Genomic DNA, 16,443 nt, shown 5'->3' on the forward strand with positions numbered 1-16,443 from the left:
TGGCCTTACCAAGGCAGCAAGGTGTTTGTCCCGCGCCGAGGTGATGTATTGTTTTGGATCTCGACCACAAAAAAAAAAATGTTTCTGTCTGTGCTCTGAGATAAAAGGTTCACTGGGAAAAAACACCACACATGTTGGAGCAGAGTATCTTGATGTAATCGACAGTGACTGTCTCTGGCAGCTAGCAAGCCAGGGTGTGAAGCAGGAACGTATTCTGACTTGGATGAGTGGCTCAGAGTTTAAAGTTGTGGGTTAAGACAGATCAACTATTCATATCTGACAGATGTTATACGCAAATAGGTTAATGGGATTTCAGGTGTTCTTAAACCTGCTCCCTATATTTACATATTTTGTTGTGTTGATTCATGTCTAGTAAATGTTTTTGAATCTGTCCTGTAGTTCACCGGCTGCAACGTAATCCTCTGGGGCAACTGTGACGGTCAAAGTACGTCCACTAAAAAGTGCTTATTTTGAGGTTGATCTTCAAGTAACTGACAGCATTACGGAACCAGTTGCTAAGAAAATAACATTTGTCAAATGTTAAAATCCTTTCTGTAACCAGAACGTGTCTCACTCAAGAAGACGTCTGGCTCTGGAACCTCATGACGTGAGTTGCTATGGCTGTTGCCTCATCTAGATCGTCCGAATCGGTAAAATATACAGACGCGACTCTGGAAATAAATACTCTGAGCTCTTCGGTCCAACTGTGACTCACCTTTCCCCCATCGTGTTCCTACAACAACTCATCCCTCGCAAGATTTCAGTCCTGCCCTGTTGCTGCTGGACAGCTTCCAAAACCTTTCGTAAGTTTTAATCATTAACGCACCAAAACATGTAAACAGAGGGTCTAGTTTTTAAAAAAAACCAATACTAGAATTCCCCATTACCGCATTTCATGGTTTAGCTAACTGATGCTAGGACTCGCCCGTATGACGAAGCTGATCATTTTTCACTCTGTTGGTAATCGTCCTAGTCGTAGTTTGTCATTTTTTGTCCTAACCCTAACCCTAACCCGTTTATTGCAATAACATATACAATGTTTTATATTCATAAAAATTATGGCAGAAAGTCCATCAGACAAACTGAAAAAACGTTTCCGATTTTACAATATAACTCCCTCAATACCTGATTCACTACAACTGCATTTGACTGTTGCCCTGCCTTAATTAAAGCCCTGGTTCCATTATGAAAAACTACTTATAATTAATAAGAGTGAGTTTTAAGCGTACCTATTTGTTCCTGTGAGTGTGAGGGCTGAGCCTGGACTTCAGCCTGGGCCTGCTGCTGCTGCTGCTGCTGCTGCTGCTGCTGCTCCTGCAGACTCTGACTGTCCACCGAGATGCCGCTGTCGCTGTGCAGCTTCTCTCCCTCCGGCGTCACCATCTGGTTGTTTGTAGCTGCACGGTTATTAGCTGCCTGCTTGTTCTGCTTGCAGCTATTCCACCTGCGGAGAAGAGGCATGTTAAAGGAAGATAAGGATCCGCTCGATGTAATACCTGATTTATAGACGTTTGGATTTCACAGCAGTTATGAGCTATAAGGCAAAAACCGATGGAAAATCGATGTCAGATATCCAGAGGACGTGTAGTGGTGACACAAATCTCACAGATCTCTGTGGGTAAACAATTTCCCTAAACAAAATCAGATATTTTATCCTTTTGAAAACCATTACATAAGAGGGATGAAGAATTGAGTCAAATTCCTTCAAATAATGTTTTGATCCCATTTGAACTGTGCCAAGAATTACACGTTACATACTGACAGCTGCAGTTAGTGAAGGGAGAGTTAGCCGGTTGAGCTAGTGAGCTAGCGAACTTTTAGGACCAGCCCTACGAGTTCTGAGTTGTGGGTTTTGATCACCACTTACACAACGTAACAAGTCTGTCTGCTCTGATATAAGCTGCAATTGTTAGCATGTCCAGCTAATTAGCTTAATAGCCACAGTGACCAGGGGCTTCCAAAACAGCTGCTTACTAAGTTGGCTGGTTGGGTTATGGGTTATGTGAAAAAAAAAAACATTAGCGGCGCTGTCCTTCACACCGTTTGCCAAGCACATCAGTTAGTCATCAGCCTAAAAGCATTTTCTCTTGATGTTAAACGTGAATTTGTACTGTTGAAAAACATATAGCAGCTTAAAACAGAACAAAATGGCAGTGTGACTGTCAAATACTAGGACTAACTCGCTCTGCAACACAATGTTTTTCTGTTATTTCCTTGATTATCTTGTAGCCTGAGAAAAGCATCACTTCCCGAGTCTGTTAGCACAATATCATGACACCTGTTTAGCATATAAGACTTTTTATAACAAGCTTTTTTCAAGTTGACACAGCATTTTTCAAACAACACTTGGAGCTGACGCTAGCTGGCTTAGCTGGCTGGCTACAACAGTATTTGAAACCATGGCAAGTTCAATATGTGCTACATATTTGCCAACAAATACAATAAAAACTTGAAGAAGATCCACATAAAACATTCAGAAAGCAAGACAATGAAAGAACTCGCTAATGAATGACTTTAATATTCATGGTGTGTTGAGTGCTACACTTAGCACTTCGGCGTGTTTACATATAACATATTGTGTGTTGGAGGAGTCCGTTCATGGTTGACGATAAGTAAAGGAGGAGCTCTACGCAGATGTGTGCGTGACTCTGCCGATAAATCTGGCACTTGAATTTCCCCTGGTCGGCACTCTTCAAACAATCAATGCCTCTAATGAGCTTGTTTACTTGCTTCGAATGTGTTGTTCCTCTATCTTCGTATGGGGGCTTGCACGTGTGGTTGCGTGTCCTCGCTAATGTGTTTGTGTGTGTGTAACCTCTGTAAGGCATTATGTGTTGTGACCTTTTTGTAAAAACTCATCGTGGTACTGAGTGTTTCTCCAGAACTGGGTCAAAAACCTCTTTTAACCATGGCAGGCCTGAATATTTTACAAGCGACCTTACTGTCATGTTTTAGCCCGGGGCCACATCTGTCACTTTACCCAACACCACCCACTAGACTATCATCTCCATCACTGTTCCCCTTCTTTGTCCTAGATTATCACGGCCGAGGTCCAAAACCCAATTGTGATAATGTCTTTAAGCGAGAAGCAGCTTTCACGCAAGTCCTTTTCTAGTAACTGACCTTTTAAAAACAATGTAGGCCACCAGGCCCACCACCACAGCAGCCAGGATGGAGCAGTAGATGGGAATGAGGTTTTCATTGAGGCCGTGACCGAGGAAGCGAGGAGAGCCGGCGCTGGACGTTGTCGTCTCTCCTGGCAACGGGCTCTCTGAGCCCTCAGGGAGGAAGTAGTTGGTGAAGGAGGGTGGAGTCATATCAAACATGGGAGTGAAATATGTTGGGAGGAGAGGATCTGTATGGGAGAAAAAATGAGGAGGATCTGTGAGAAAAGAAACACAACTAGAAATGACTGAGACAGAAAACCAAACAATCAGTCTGCAGCCGTACTGGCAGCTCTGTGAGGCTGTGATCACAATATAACAATATCCAAAATGGAGAGATTCCAGCTTCACATCATGATAACAACATCAACATGTCACCCAAACCCTATTTTCAAAAAGTTCATCCAATAGCTCAAAACCCCAGATGTCACCCTCGTGCTCTGGCGAGAAGAAACGTTAGTGGGTCGCCAAAGTTCTTGAGATTCACCATCGGTGCATCGTGACCTTCAGTCTTGAACAGATCCGCATCCACAGACACATGACGCTAGCATGGCTGGTAGAAAAACCTATCTTGACGAGATACTTCCACGTCTAATGTCTGGGAGCTTGTTTTCTGGGGATGTAGTCACCAGGTCCCCAACCAGATGTCTGATACGCTGCACACATGTGGCAGCTGTTCCTGATAGACAGATGGAGTTCTGGCTGAGTTGTTGTGCGCAGAATGAAAAGAAATGTTCTTCAGTGAGGCGGGGGGGCAAATATCTGTCACCCACCAGCCCGCCCCACACCAAGCCTGGGTCTCGCACACCAGGTCTCTTTTCACCACGTCCCCCATCTATGAGGTCTCTGCTCATTGCATGACATTAAGGCCATATGGACGTATGTAGAACAAAGTCCGGGGCTTAGTGGAGGTCATCACTTTGAGTGTAGCCTTTGCTGAGGCCAGAGAGGCAGGAAGGCTCTGTGCTACTGGATGGGTCTGGTTTCTATCATAGCACAGCCCGGAGAGAAGAGTCATTTTCATAAATTGTCCTGTTTCCTTCTCCTTTTGTGAGCCCCATTAATGATTCAGTGTAATTCTCCATGTTGCAGCAGCAGCATGCCCACGATGACGGGCATAGCTTGCCCTGACAAGACAGTTCATTCGTCAAACGTCTCCTACAGCCCCGTCACATTATGCTTCCGTTTGTGGAGACTGTGCTGCAGTGATTGTCAGACGGCGGAGAGGCTCAGAGAGTTCCCTGCACATAATTCCCTACCCCAGGGTACGGTACAGAAGGCCGAGGAGAGGGCCCGTCCAGCCAAAAAAAACCAAAACTCCTCCGAGCGCGGCGGCCTGGTGGGGATGGAGAGTGTGCAGCCTGGTTCAGATCTGAGCCTGTAATTCCCAACAGAACCCCGTGCTGCTCCTCATTAGCTTGGTCCTGGCGCTCACAGGATTAACCCTGCAGAGACCCCTGAGGCTTCCTCCAAGGCCAAAAGACTGGGGACGCTCCATCCTGAATACTTCAGGGGTCGTCCTAGTTTACCATTGTTCTGTTTTTGATGGTTAAACCCGACACAGTGATTACACTGAGAGAAATCAGATGGCCAACCGGGAGTCACATATCCTAACTTCAACACTCACAGAGAATGCTGTTATATTTTGATCGCAGAACGCATGAAAATAAACGCCAGTGGTCTCAATGTTTTGTCTTTCGCAAGTGACCGTGGGATAATGCCCTTCGTGGTGTCCGGAATCTTGAATTCCTGCTAAACGGCCACCTTGTTGGGCATTATCCTTTACTTGCTGGATCCAAATGTCTCAAATCATCTTAACATTTTCTCATTTCCCTCCTTTGACTTTGCTTGTCCTGGGTGTGAGACATCCACCTCTCAGATTGGGGCCTCTACCCCAGTTCACTGGAGGAGAATGAAGGTTCATTTGTGCTGCTCACAGCGTTGAAAAATTACATTTTAAAAATTCAACAGCAGTGAGTCTTTCCAGAAACAATGTTCCCTGTGACTGTGGATAATCCACAGAGCTCGATGTCCATCACAGTTTCCATCAGAGCAGTGCTCTCTGTGGATCATTTGGAGCAACAGGGGATGTTGTTGGTTATCTGATGCGATAGAACTGCACAAATGTGTCCAGGACAAATTTCCCTACAGGGACAAGAAAGTAAATAGTTCCCCAAATATATAATCAGCAATTTTGTGAGTGAACGCTGATTAACTGATCGGTTGGACCAGAGTTGCAGTCTAGAATAAAAACCAGACGTCCAGTGGACCATCAGAAAGGCTAAAGGCTGTCCACACATATATTCTCTTTTCTCTGACATGGCAGATAGTCAAGTTTCTCCTCATTGATCTGTTGCATAATTTACACAGGGTTACTCACTGTAATAGTCCGCTGGGACCTTGATGGGCAACTTATGTGGACATATTAGAAAAAAAAAACTTCTGTTGGTCGTTAAGAGTCCACATTGGTCTGTCTGTCTGCATGGTGATGACGGGGCATTCCTGCCTCCCGCGGGAGGGAGATTGGTTTACTGAAATGGAAGAAAATATCTTTCGCGGGCAGAAGAAACACAGCACATGTGCGCGCCATACTTAGAAACACAGAAATAATGCAGAAGCCTATTTAAAGCCACGCTATTGATTCGGATCCGTCTAAAAGGAGGGAGCGTTCGGGGTGTGTGTGTGTGTTACAAGCGTTTCTTGACCTTTCCTGGGATGTAGTCAGGTTTCCTCCGCCCCGCCATACATCATCCGGCTAATGCAGGGCCGGCTAATGGTATTAGCAATGCAACACGAGCTCGCAAATGGAATAAATTGTGAATGGAAGGTGTGAAAGTGAGCGAAAGCGTGCCGTCGGTCTGGGCTTATATACAGTCTGTCGAAGACGCTGCAATCTTTACGGCATTTCCTCTCAGTCGTCCTGCGCTGCTACTGTAAGAGCCCTATCTTTGATGCAATCAGTGTTCTCTCGGTGTAGACGTGCACATGCATCAGTCGCACCTCAGGACTCTCTGCAAATTGTCTTTCTCATTCCGTGCTGAAATGACAGCTCCCCCGGGAGTCTGCTTCACATAACACTGACTCAACACACAGAGCAGCTCCAGCTTAAGTACAGTATACTACATCTTTATCGTGACTCCCACCCTTTTCTCTCTGTTTCTCTGGAACACGCCTGGCTGTGGACCAAAAGGATAAACCTGGTGCTCCGGAGGCTGCATACCTCTGCTCGGTACAAGAATGGGAGCTTAAAGGCAGCAGCGGCGGCGGTGGAGCTTTTACAATTTCATTTTTGGGGCTTTGTGGGTTTAAAACACTCATGAAACAAATAAAAGTAGCCCGGGATTTTTATGAGTGCGGGGCTGTGTGCGCTAGGGAGATGTGTTTATTAGCGGGGTGTGGACGAGAGGAGGGGGAGAAGAAGAAAAAAAAAGATTTAATTTTTATGAGCCATCGAGGTCTTTATGGTGGAGTTAACCCCGGGGTCCTGTGCGGAGGTTGGCGTCTCGGCCGCTGCCAGTTCGGGGTGGAGATGAGCAGCTATCAGGCGCAGCACATGCACAATGACCTCTTTATCAGCCCCCGAACATTCTCCCTCTGTTTCAGCCCGGCCTCTATCTCAATCTGTGTTTGTCGCCTGGCGCGCACACATCCATCAAGCGCACACGTACCGCGAGTTATTCAAGTGAGCGCTCTGTCTTCTGTTTCGGGAGGGGTTAATAGGAAGAGCGGAGGGGAGGGCAGACAGAGAGGCAGAGTGTTAGCAGCGAGTGGGGAGGGGGCGCAGATGAACAGAGACGCTGCTGTAAAGTGCTCTGATTAGCAGGAGTAATTATACTGCGGCGGTGAAGGCGCTGAATGCACGCTGGCCACCTTCCACCGCCCGGCGAGCCCCGCCACTCGAGGGCCACTGTGGGAAGAGATGGAGCAGAGGGAGGAGGGGAGCGAGGGAGAAAGAGCGACGAGCGGGGTAGTAAAGAGGAGGAGAAGTCTGCTTTTATCTGTTTTTCTAATCTGTTCCTCCCCTTGTTTCTCGAGGACAAACACTCCACTCGACACTTCGCATTTAATGCAGATCTCCTCGACCGGAGACTGAGCAGCAACCGCACAGAGACCTTCGATAAAAAGACGCGGGAGGTGTTTCCAATTGCGGATCAAAGACCTTCGCACGTGTCCATAGTTGAACGAAAAAAAAAACACAGAAAGTTCAGGAGGAAGAGCGCGCATGTGCCATCAGCGGTATTGATTTTGGAATGCTTGTGCGTGTGTGTGTTTCCTGCAGTCGAGTGTGGGTGCTCATAGAGGTCATTCAGCGAAACCTGAGCACGAGCAGCAGAAATCCCAGGACTCATATCGACCACTCACCGTAGAATACCAGCACAGCACATATGCTGCAGCTCCCTCTGAATGTTTTCATCTCTATTTCCCCCCCTCCCTCTCTTTCCCTCCCTCTCCCTCTTTCTGTCCCTGTCATTGTATCGTGTAATTGACACTTGGTGACAGCTGGATATGAGCTGGGGACTTAGGGGTTTGAAAATACCCCCCTAACATATTTTGGGTTTTTTTTTTTCCACCCACGTGAAAGCAAAGAGAACGACAGCAGGGCAGGAATTAAAAAAATATTCCTCCTCGCAGACAGGATGAGAGTCCCAGTGAGCTGGCTTCCTGTTTGCTGCAGAAAACATATCTGCATGCAGAGTCATCATAGACCACCTCGGAGGGGCCTGGAAACATCATCACCGCCACATGTGACCGTTGCCCACAGGCCCAGCGGTGCTGTGTGACAGGGCTCTCCTTTCAAACGGACGTCCCACAAGGTCACTTATCGTGCCATCTCCAGTCGCTGCTAGTCGCCGCCGTTATGAAACTATTACTCAGGACAAGGCGGGTCAAAGGTGAGAACAGCTGCATGGGTGGGCACTGGAGGGGCGGCGAAAGGCTTCATTGTGGTCTTCTGTACATCAAACATGTGGAGAATACAGTAGATATGGCGTGTTTCAGGGTCAAGGCGTGCAGTTTGTTTTGACGGCTGTCACTTCGGCCATATTAAAGCCTCACAGCGGCTCTGCCTGAGTAAGTCTTGGTGAGATACACATGGAATATGGACAACAGTTCTTTTCTAGCTTCTCGCCACGTGGGATTTGATAATGCACATGACTCCCGCAGACTCCCCCAAATGAGTCTGGGATGTTTCTGCTCTCGTGTCCTTGTTTCTATTTTGCATTACGGACGAAAATCAATTTGGCGTAGCTCTGATCTCAGCTCCAGCTGGCACAGATGTGGACACTGGCTCGTACTCCGGAGGGGAAGAAGGATGTAAGATAACAAATATAATAATCTCTCTGTTTCTGTCGCTGTAAACAAAGGGTCCTCTGCCACGTCAGCAGCTGCGAGGCAGAAAACTAGCCACAGCGGTCCTGTGAGCTAAACGCTAATGTTGGCATGCTAACACGCTCACAGTGAAAATGCTGACATGATTTTAAAGGATAATTGTTTAACTCCAGAATGTTGTACCGTCTAAACTGAGTGTAATGGCATGCTAACATGATAAATGGCTCAAAGTACAGATGAGGCGCATGGGTTAGCGTTTTGTTTTGGTAGCAGTTGCTAACTCGTTCCTCTTTGTGCCATTAGCAGTTAGGGTTAGGTTAGGGTAACTTGCCATTTTGGTAGAAATGGGGATGAAACGCCAATACACAGCTAGCGGAAGGGGCAGTAGAATGCAGACTGAAATCATGGGGCCAAAAGCTAGCTTTATCACAACAGTCTACATCCTGCAAGTCCGACTCTTCTGGTCAGAAACCAGACTACTGGACAAATTCAACTTTTGCCACTTTGCACCAATTATTGATGCTAGAATAAATGTTAGGATCGCCTAAACTATTAGTCATCATCCTGACTATGTGTACTAAATTTAACTCCACAAATGTCAAACTCACAGTGGCATTACGGGAATCATGGGATCACCAGTGTCAGAGAGATTCATCGTCACCATCTGAGCAAGATGTCGCGGCTGCACAGCCAATAACTGTTCAGATATCTCAGGGTAGGCCGACCGACAGGCTGACATTAGACCCACGACACTCGTTAGAAAGAACATCGCCGTCTTCCTTCTTCGTGCCATCTTCCTGTTGTAAACAAATCTGTCAGATTTCTTGCTAAATGTGACCTGGTGGCACACAATTTAGCCGAGCCAGGCAGAAATGGCCTCCTTTTGCATTCGGTGGAAATGATTGATTGATGGAAAAAAAAAATCAAAATATAGTCAATTGGACGTGTTTTGGTGCTCGTGGAGGAAAAGTTCATAAGTCGTCTTTGTTATTAGCCCTTCCTCTGACCTCATCTACCTTTTCTGCTCTTATCTATCCCCAGTTCATTTCCCCACTGCCCATCATTGCTATAACAGTATATTAAAAGAAAGTCTAAATCAACAAGGTGTTTCTGACTGCTTTAACCTAGTAAATCGTAAAAGCCTGCCAGCGTCCGAGGCTGTGAAATCCCAAACATGTCAGCCTCACAAAGAGAAATATTACCGCTTGGAGCTAAATCCCAACATTCAGATCAAACGCTGTCATTAAACTGTTCATTAGAAAATTCTAATGCACGCTGGAGATCGATAAAAAGGCCCTGCATTACTGTAGCAAGTGCTCCTGCTATTAAGTGCTTTCTTAGACGCATTTAATCACTCCGCAACGTAAGTGCCTCTTTGGTCAAAGTTTGCATTAAAATAACCCGAGTGGAGGGGAAAGAGCATTTCCCTGAAACAGACAGCGACCACAAACTTGAGTGCTGAAGAAGGCGAGCTTTCTCCACAGTCCTCGCTGTTCTAATAATGCTTTAATGACAGATTGCTGATTTCTATCAAGGAAACTAAAAGCAACGCCATCTCAGGCATTTTACCTCCCAGATTTGAGCTCGCTGCCCCCCTGATGAGCTCGATTTCATGCCTCATCCGGCCCGGAGAAAATGTATAGCTTCCTTAGTTACAAGCTGCCTCCACTCTCCTCCTCGCAGTCCGCCCTCCGCTTTGTGTGAGAGTAGGCTATTCATTGACCCTGTAGTAGTGCTTTGACCTTTTTTATGCTCACACTTTTCGACCTCCTGCCATTTAAAGACTGGATCGGCGACAATATCCGACCGCAATCGAGACGTATGTGATGGCCACACAAACGGCGCATTCACACTGAACCTGTTTGGGACAGTCCATACAAACTGGTGTATCGGCCTTGGGTTCAGTTCATTTCGGCTAGTGTGAGCGCAGTTATTTGAACTCCGGATATGGACCAAACAGCAACGCAAGACCAGCTCAAAAAGTTGACTTTTTCAAAGCCATAGTCTGTCCGAAATAGTGGATATATTGGTACTGTAAATAAATATATGCTTTTAATGCTCATTTAATAAGCTAAAACAAAGGCCAGCGATTGTTGATCAGTAAGATATGTTAAAGGAACTAATAGAAATCAAGGTCATGGGCAGGTCAGGACAGGAGTGATGCTGAAGGGCAGATCAACAAGCCAGTCCAGTTAAAGGTTGAGACATCGGTGGACCAATCCAGAAGAAGAACACATTCATGTACATTCAGCTCTGTATAACATAAAAGACTGGGTCAGGGACAGATAGGTTGTCAGACTTCGTGAACTGACCCGCATTCTGTTGCTTGTCAGGGAAAGGAAGATCTAGACCCAGAGCTCTGTAAGCTTTATTCATTTACTGCTTAATAAATACATTGATTAATTACCGATCATCTTCTCTTATTGCTTCATTAAAAGAATACGCAGGACTCGGCTGACACATACACTGAATTGAAGGTAGAGCAGCCAAGTCAAACAGTACACTTGTTTTCCCATTGTTCGGACATGTAAAAACACTTAAAAGGAACCTAAATGCATCGCAAAAAGCCACGTGAGGATGCTCATTCAACTCAATGGTTAAATGTCGAAAGCAGACACAGGACGAAGCTTCAATCTGCCAAAAAGCCCAGACTGCAGAGCACGACTTGTAGTCGCACCTGAGTATGATTATGTGTCCAGAATTCTCAAATAAACAGTACGAAGGGGGGTGAAATCAACCAGAGAGTCTGATGCAACCGGAACAGCCAACACAGCACGAAAACAACCCAAGTAAACAGGGTTTGTTTGTAGCACGGCTTTGGGATATTTGTGATTTTAGCGTGATTTAGAAAAGCTAAACCACATTTATTTGATCCATGCGCTGACTGTGGCAAACCGAAAGGAAACTATCTTTTGTAAGTTCAACTGGTAACCTGACCAGTTTCCTGAGCTTCACGTGACATCTTCAAATGAGTATTTCTGTTCAGCCAACAGATGATTATCACAGTGCGACGCTGAGGACACCAAAACCGTCCGACGAATGATTTACCTGTCCAGTCGTGACGTTTTGTTTGTTGGTCTGAAACGAAACGGCCCGAAGCTAAAACGCGGATGTATCTCTTCTCTTTGGTTCCAGACTGAGTTACCTGAAGTGAAGGTGTGACAGCGACCTGGGCATGCAGTAGACTTACTGTGACAGACAGAGTCGCTGGTCGGCGTGCACTCAGCCACCAGCGTCTCGGTGTCCTCTTCACACATGGTGCAGGGCAGGCAGGGGTCGAGGGAGCTCTCCCGGTCAGAGAAGGTATCGTCCTCGCACTCCTCACACACCGTGTCGTGACTGTGTTCGCAGTGCGCGTACACGCCCTGACCTGCCGGGCACACCGTACACGGCGCACACTGGCCTGATACGGCGTCGAAGTAATAGTTGTAGTTGCAGATGCAGATGGCGTTGTTGGAGTCGGTGCAGGGCGTTTCCATCCGCATGAGGCCGGTGCACTCGGTGCAGGGCTGACACTGCTCCGTCAGACTGTAGCTCTCTGAGAAGGTCTCACCTGCAGATGAGAGGACAGGTCGAAGGGGATGAGACACAAGAGCGAGAGCAGGGAGGGAAACATGAGAAGGGGCAAAGAGTAGAAGAAGGTTAGAAGATGGAGGGAGCAGGATATAAGAGGAGATAAACAGGAGGATAAACAGTGAGTCTAATGACATTAATCATGTTTACTGCACATTCATTAGAAGGGAGGACACATTGATCCGCCGGGCTCTTAGTGATTTGTGCTCCGGGACAAGAAAGGTGCTCTTGTTGGGGAGCGAGTCAAAAGCTGCTGTGCTCATTACGATATCGATCCCGGTGTGTTTGTGCTGCGCCGAGTAAACTGCTTTAATCTCCGAGTGAGGTGCAGGTGCATCGACGCCCTCACACTGATGAAGAGATGATGAAAAAAAAGCTGTGTTTAAAAGCGATCAGGAGATCACTCGGGGCATATTTAAAGGCTTTAGAGGGATTTAACGAGTCATTCTGTCAGAGGGGCTTTTCTTTGACTGCATGAATACATTTCTTTAATTTGCTTTACTTCATTACTTCACCCCAAAATTTCTGATGAGCAAAACATGAATCAAACAGAGTTTGAAAAATGCGTTCATCCTTCTCTCAACGCTGCTTCGGACTTCGACGCATGTCACTCTGCGAAATTGACTCGCAAATCAATGCATTTTAAAGAACAACTCCGCTGCATTAAATTGATTTTTTTTAAGCGGGAGAGATAGCGGACTACGGTGTCGAACATAATGAGCTAAAAGCTGTGCTGACTAATTGCCTGCTTCTTTTCAATTACTTCAAACATTTCAGATTTGCTCTCAGGAACGCTTCCATCAGGAGGATTCGGCAGAGAGTTCATCACTGAGGAAGCGATGACCTCAAATTAGCTTGTTCGTACACTGAGAGTTCCTAGGGGCACAAAGTAATCTATTAATATTGCATGGTTATATAGAATTATTTTCAGATATAATTGGACGCCTGCTGAATTATGCATACGGAGAGAGAGGAGGGACGTCTGTAAGTGTGTGTGTGTGTGTGTGTGTGTGTGTGTGTGTGTGTGTGTGTGTCATACGAGTGTGTTTTAGTGGTTGAATTAGATGGGAGTGGAGTAGGGCGGCTGAAACAAAAAAAAAGAGCTCAGACTCGCAGCTTCACTGTTCTCCAAATCCCATTTTCCTTTTTTTTTTTTGCGCCGTACTTAACACGAGAGGTCACCTTGCGAGAGCTGCGGTTCAGACAGAAGCGACACAATGGCCCCTTTTTCCAACATGCGCTGGCTCGACTCGATTCAGCTGACTCTGCATATCAGCGAGGAAGCTGCCCACATGACGTCGCATCTTTAATTGATGACGCGCTTGTCTTGAGATGATACGGCCCCCATTTAATGCTATTAACTGTAGCGAGGGGAAAATCTTGTCGGTGGCCAGCTACTTATCATGGATTTTCAGGCTGCAGTAATAATTTTTTCTTGGCACTCATGGAAAGCAGAGATGAAGCGATGAATTCTACAAGAGGAAGGAATGATGAGTCCATGTGACATCCCTCTGTCCGTCTGAAACGCTCTGTTTTAGCTCCTGTCTTTTTCAGGCTCCACCTACTTTAAACCCAGTCTGCTCTGATTGGTCACCTCACACACATCTGAGCCAGCACTGCTCACTGTGTTTCAGCTTGCAGTAAACTTCACTTTTACTGTGAATATAGACATTAATCATGCAAATGCATGATGATGATGTGTGATGTCAATAAGATTTCTGATGAGGCGTTTCAGGAGCAGTGTTTTCTGTGGGAGAAAAGAGCTCCCACTGATATGGAGTTTGGTCTTTTTAACTTCAAAGACCTTTTACATGCAAAATGACATTAATAACACATGGAAGGAAAGGAACACTAAAATAGAAAAAGATCGTATGTACATCATATTGTCTGATCAAGTGTCTTCCTTAGGGACCAGCGTCTTCCATTTGTCCAAAAACGCTGAGCAGTTTACTCGTCGCCACATATAAACAGCGGCACAGGCCTGGCGGAGTGCAGCAGGAAGTTTAGCATCCATCCATCCAGAACAAACACTTCGCACAATGAGATTATGAGACAAGAATGCATGACCACACAGCTTTGTAAACTCTGAAATCAACACCAGAGGCTGCATGTTTCACTCTCGACTTTAAAAAAAAATGAAGCACACAGCAAGTGAACACTGGTTTTAAACTCCCCTCGGTGGTTAAACGCTCCCTACAGTGAGATTAATCTTCGAGACTGGGTGTGACTGTAAATAGAGCCACATGGATGTGTGGGACGCTTGTGCAACTCTTATCTGCATATGCATATGTCTGAGTGTGTGTGTGTGTGTGTGTGTGTGTGTGTGTCTGTGTGTTTTTCTTGAGAAGTGCTTAGTGGGTGTCGCGTTGAGCAACAGCATATTGTCAGTGTGAAAAAAGCCCCTCAGCAATGTCCCGGCGCTGGCTTTGCTCTGTAAGTAAACACTGGCACTGACTGAAGCTCTAAACACCTTGTAAACAGCCGCACAGCTACGCAGCCGTGAGATGAAGGCTGTCACATTATACGAGCGGGCGGAGCAGACGGAGGTAATGATTCAGAGACAGGTAGGGAGGGAGGCAGAAAGAGTGATCAGGCAGTGTGTCGCTCGATTCGCTTGGAGGAAGCGTCCAGGGTGGTCTCGTGAGTTCGACCTGAGTCCCGAAAACATGATTGAGGGATCAAAGTGCTGACGACTGGAAGGGGAAACGTGAGCGGAAATTAGGTACGTTTCCTTCTTGGAGTGACAAACACAATCATATTTTTTTTACTTTATCTATCTGTCATCCCCCCTCGCTCTTATTACCATCCGGACGCAGGAGCATTGGGGAAGAGAGCGACACTGACTGAGCGATCCAGAGCCCGACGAGTAACAGACCTCTGAGCTGAGCGATCATTTGAATTTGTGAGCTCGAAGCTCTTTGTTTTTCTTTGCAGTCAGGCTCAACCGGGAAAAGCTCTCCTCATTCATTTCAATTATCCCACGGCGGCGCAGGCTTCCCCGCTAATTTTAACTCGCATGCATGAGCCCCCTTCTGCGCTCCTTGTGTGTAAACACACCTAAACGCGACCAGATGCACTGGAGGAAGTGTGCATGTGTGCAGCCTTTTGGGAGCTAAAAAAAGAAAGTTAAAAAAGGCCGTCAGGAATCAGCTGGAGAGTAACCTCTTTAATAAAATATGATCTTTTGTCTAATTGTCCCCACTTGAGCGATGACCTTTTTTTTTTTTTTTTTTCCATGTCCGGCAGTAAAAATGAACATTGCTAAAGGGAGGCGTGGCTGTGTACTGCGGTGGGGGACGATGCACTTAAAATGTGCCACATCAGCCCTTGAAGACCCCCCTCCGAACACTCCCCCATTAGTGTCATCAATAATGTAGCTCTGGACGGCCTTGAAACTGCCCGATGATCTCCACAATCAGCACTTTAGGTGTAAGCTTTTAGTGAGGGTGGCGTGTCCGGGTCCACGTTTCAGCAAAGAGACACCGTTTTTCCCCCGACCTTTTGCTGACTGCGGATAAATTACCAAATGTTTGAAATGCTGCGAGACAGATTTATTTGCGTTTTGGAACATGAAACATTTTTGTGTGTAATTATCGCCCCGCTTCATTGGTCCACTTAGCTTCCCCTCCTGATTTGAAACAGGTGTTCAGCGCTTTTATTAAAAGGGACCAACGGAGGTGAGCTATAATTTAACAATCAACAGTTTGTCTTGCATTCCGCGCTTTTTTTTTTCTTTTTTTTTTTAAGCCGTGCAAAGGTGAAGGAGCTTCCTACATTGCCACAGAGGGGGAAAAAAAAAATCTCCATTTCCCCTCTCCTCATCCCTCGTGATCCAGCGCTGGAAGCGGCTGTCGATGCTCTTGTTTCAGCCTTCGCCAGACGAGGCTGTGATTCCACTTTCCTTCCTCCTTCAAATCCCCAGTGAGCCGCGCTTCCAGTCGGCCAGCGGGGCTCTCCTTAAACGCTACGTTGACTCCTGTGCCTTTTTTTTTTTTTTTCTCTCTCTCAGATCTTCAGTGGGTTTGCAGAGCAGGTTTTTCTGAATGGTTCACTAAGTGAGGCCGGTCTCGTCTCCCATGACAGCAGAGAAAAGTGGAGGAGACTGATAAATATTTCAGGGCTGCTGACGCTGGCAGTCATCCCAAGTCGGGATCGGGAGGCCGTGAAGATGCGGGGGGGGTGGGTGCACTGACAGGAAGTGGGGTCATGGTAAATAAAGATTCACCCATATTTACCATGAAACAGGAAATGGATGTGTTGAATTTGACTCTTCAATTATTCATTTCTGCACTTTAGAAAAGATGTATTTATAGGTGTAGTTTTTCCAGGTGAGGTCAGCGTTTCTCCGTATTATTCCCACCTCAGCCTTATTTTAGCG

At 46.3% G+C, this 16,443-nt stretch overlaps 1 protein-coding gene across 1 annotated transcript in view; it reads right to left on the reverse strand.

Moving 5' to 3' along the window:
• ngfra (nerve growth factor receptor a (TNFR superfamily, member 16)) overlaps positions 1–16,443 on the reverse strand; it is a 32,104-nt gene that overhangs the window by 9,198 nt on the left and 6,463 nt on the right. Inside the window, exons 3-5 of the mRNA XM_037090092.1 lie at positions 11,683–12,045; positions 3,124–3,355; positions 1,230–1,444 (exon numbers count right to left, since the gene is read on the reverse strand). Coding sequence (XP_036945987.1) covers positions 1,230–1,444; positions 3,124–3,355; positions 11,683–12,045 — 810 coding nt within the window. The remainder of the gene's footprint in view (positions 1–1,229; positions 1,445–3,123; positions 3,356–11,682; positions 12,046–16,443) is intronic.

Source organism: Acanthopagrus latus, chromosome 23 (genome assembly GCF_904848185.1).
Source record: "Acanthopagrus latus isolate v.2019 chromosome 23, fAcaLat1.1, whole genome shotgun sequence".
NCBI lineage: Eukaryota > Metazoa > Chordata > Actinopteri > Spariformes > Sparidae > Acanthopagrus > Acanthopagrus latus.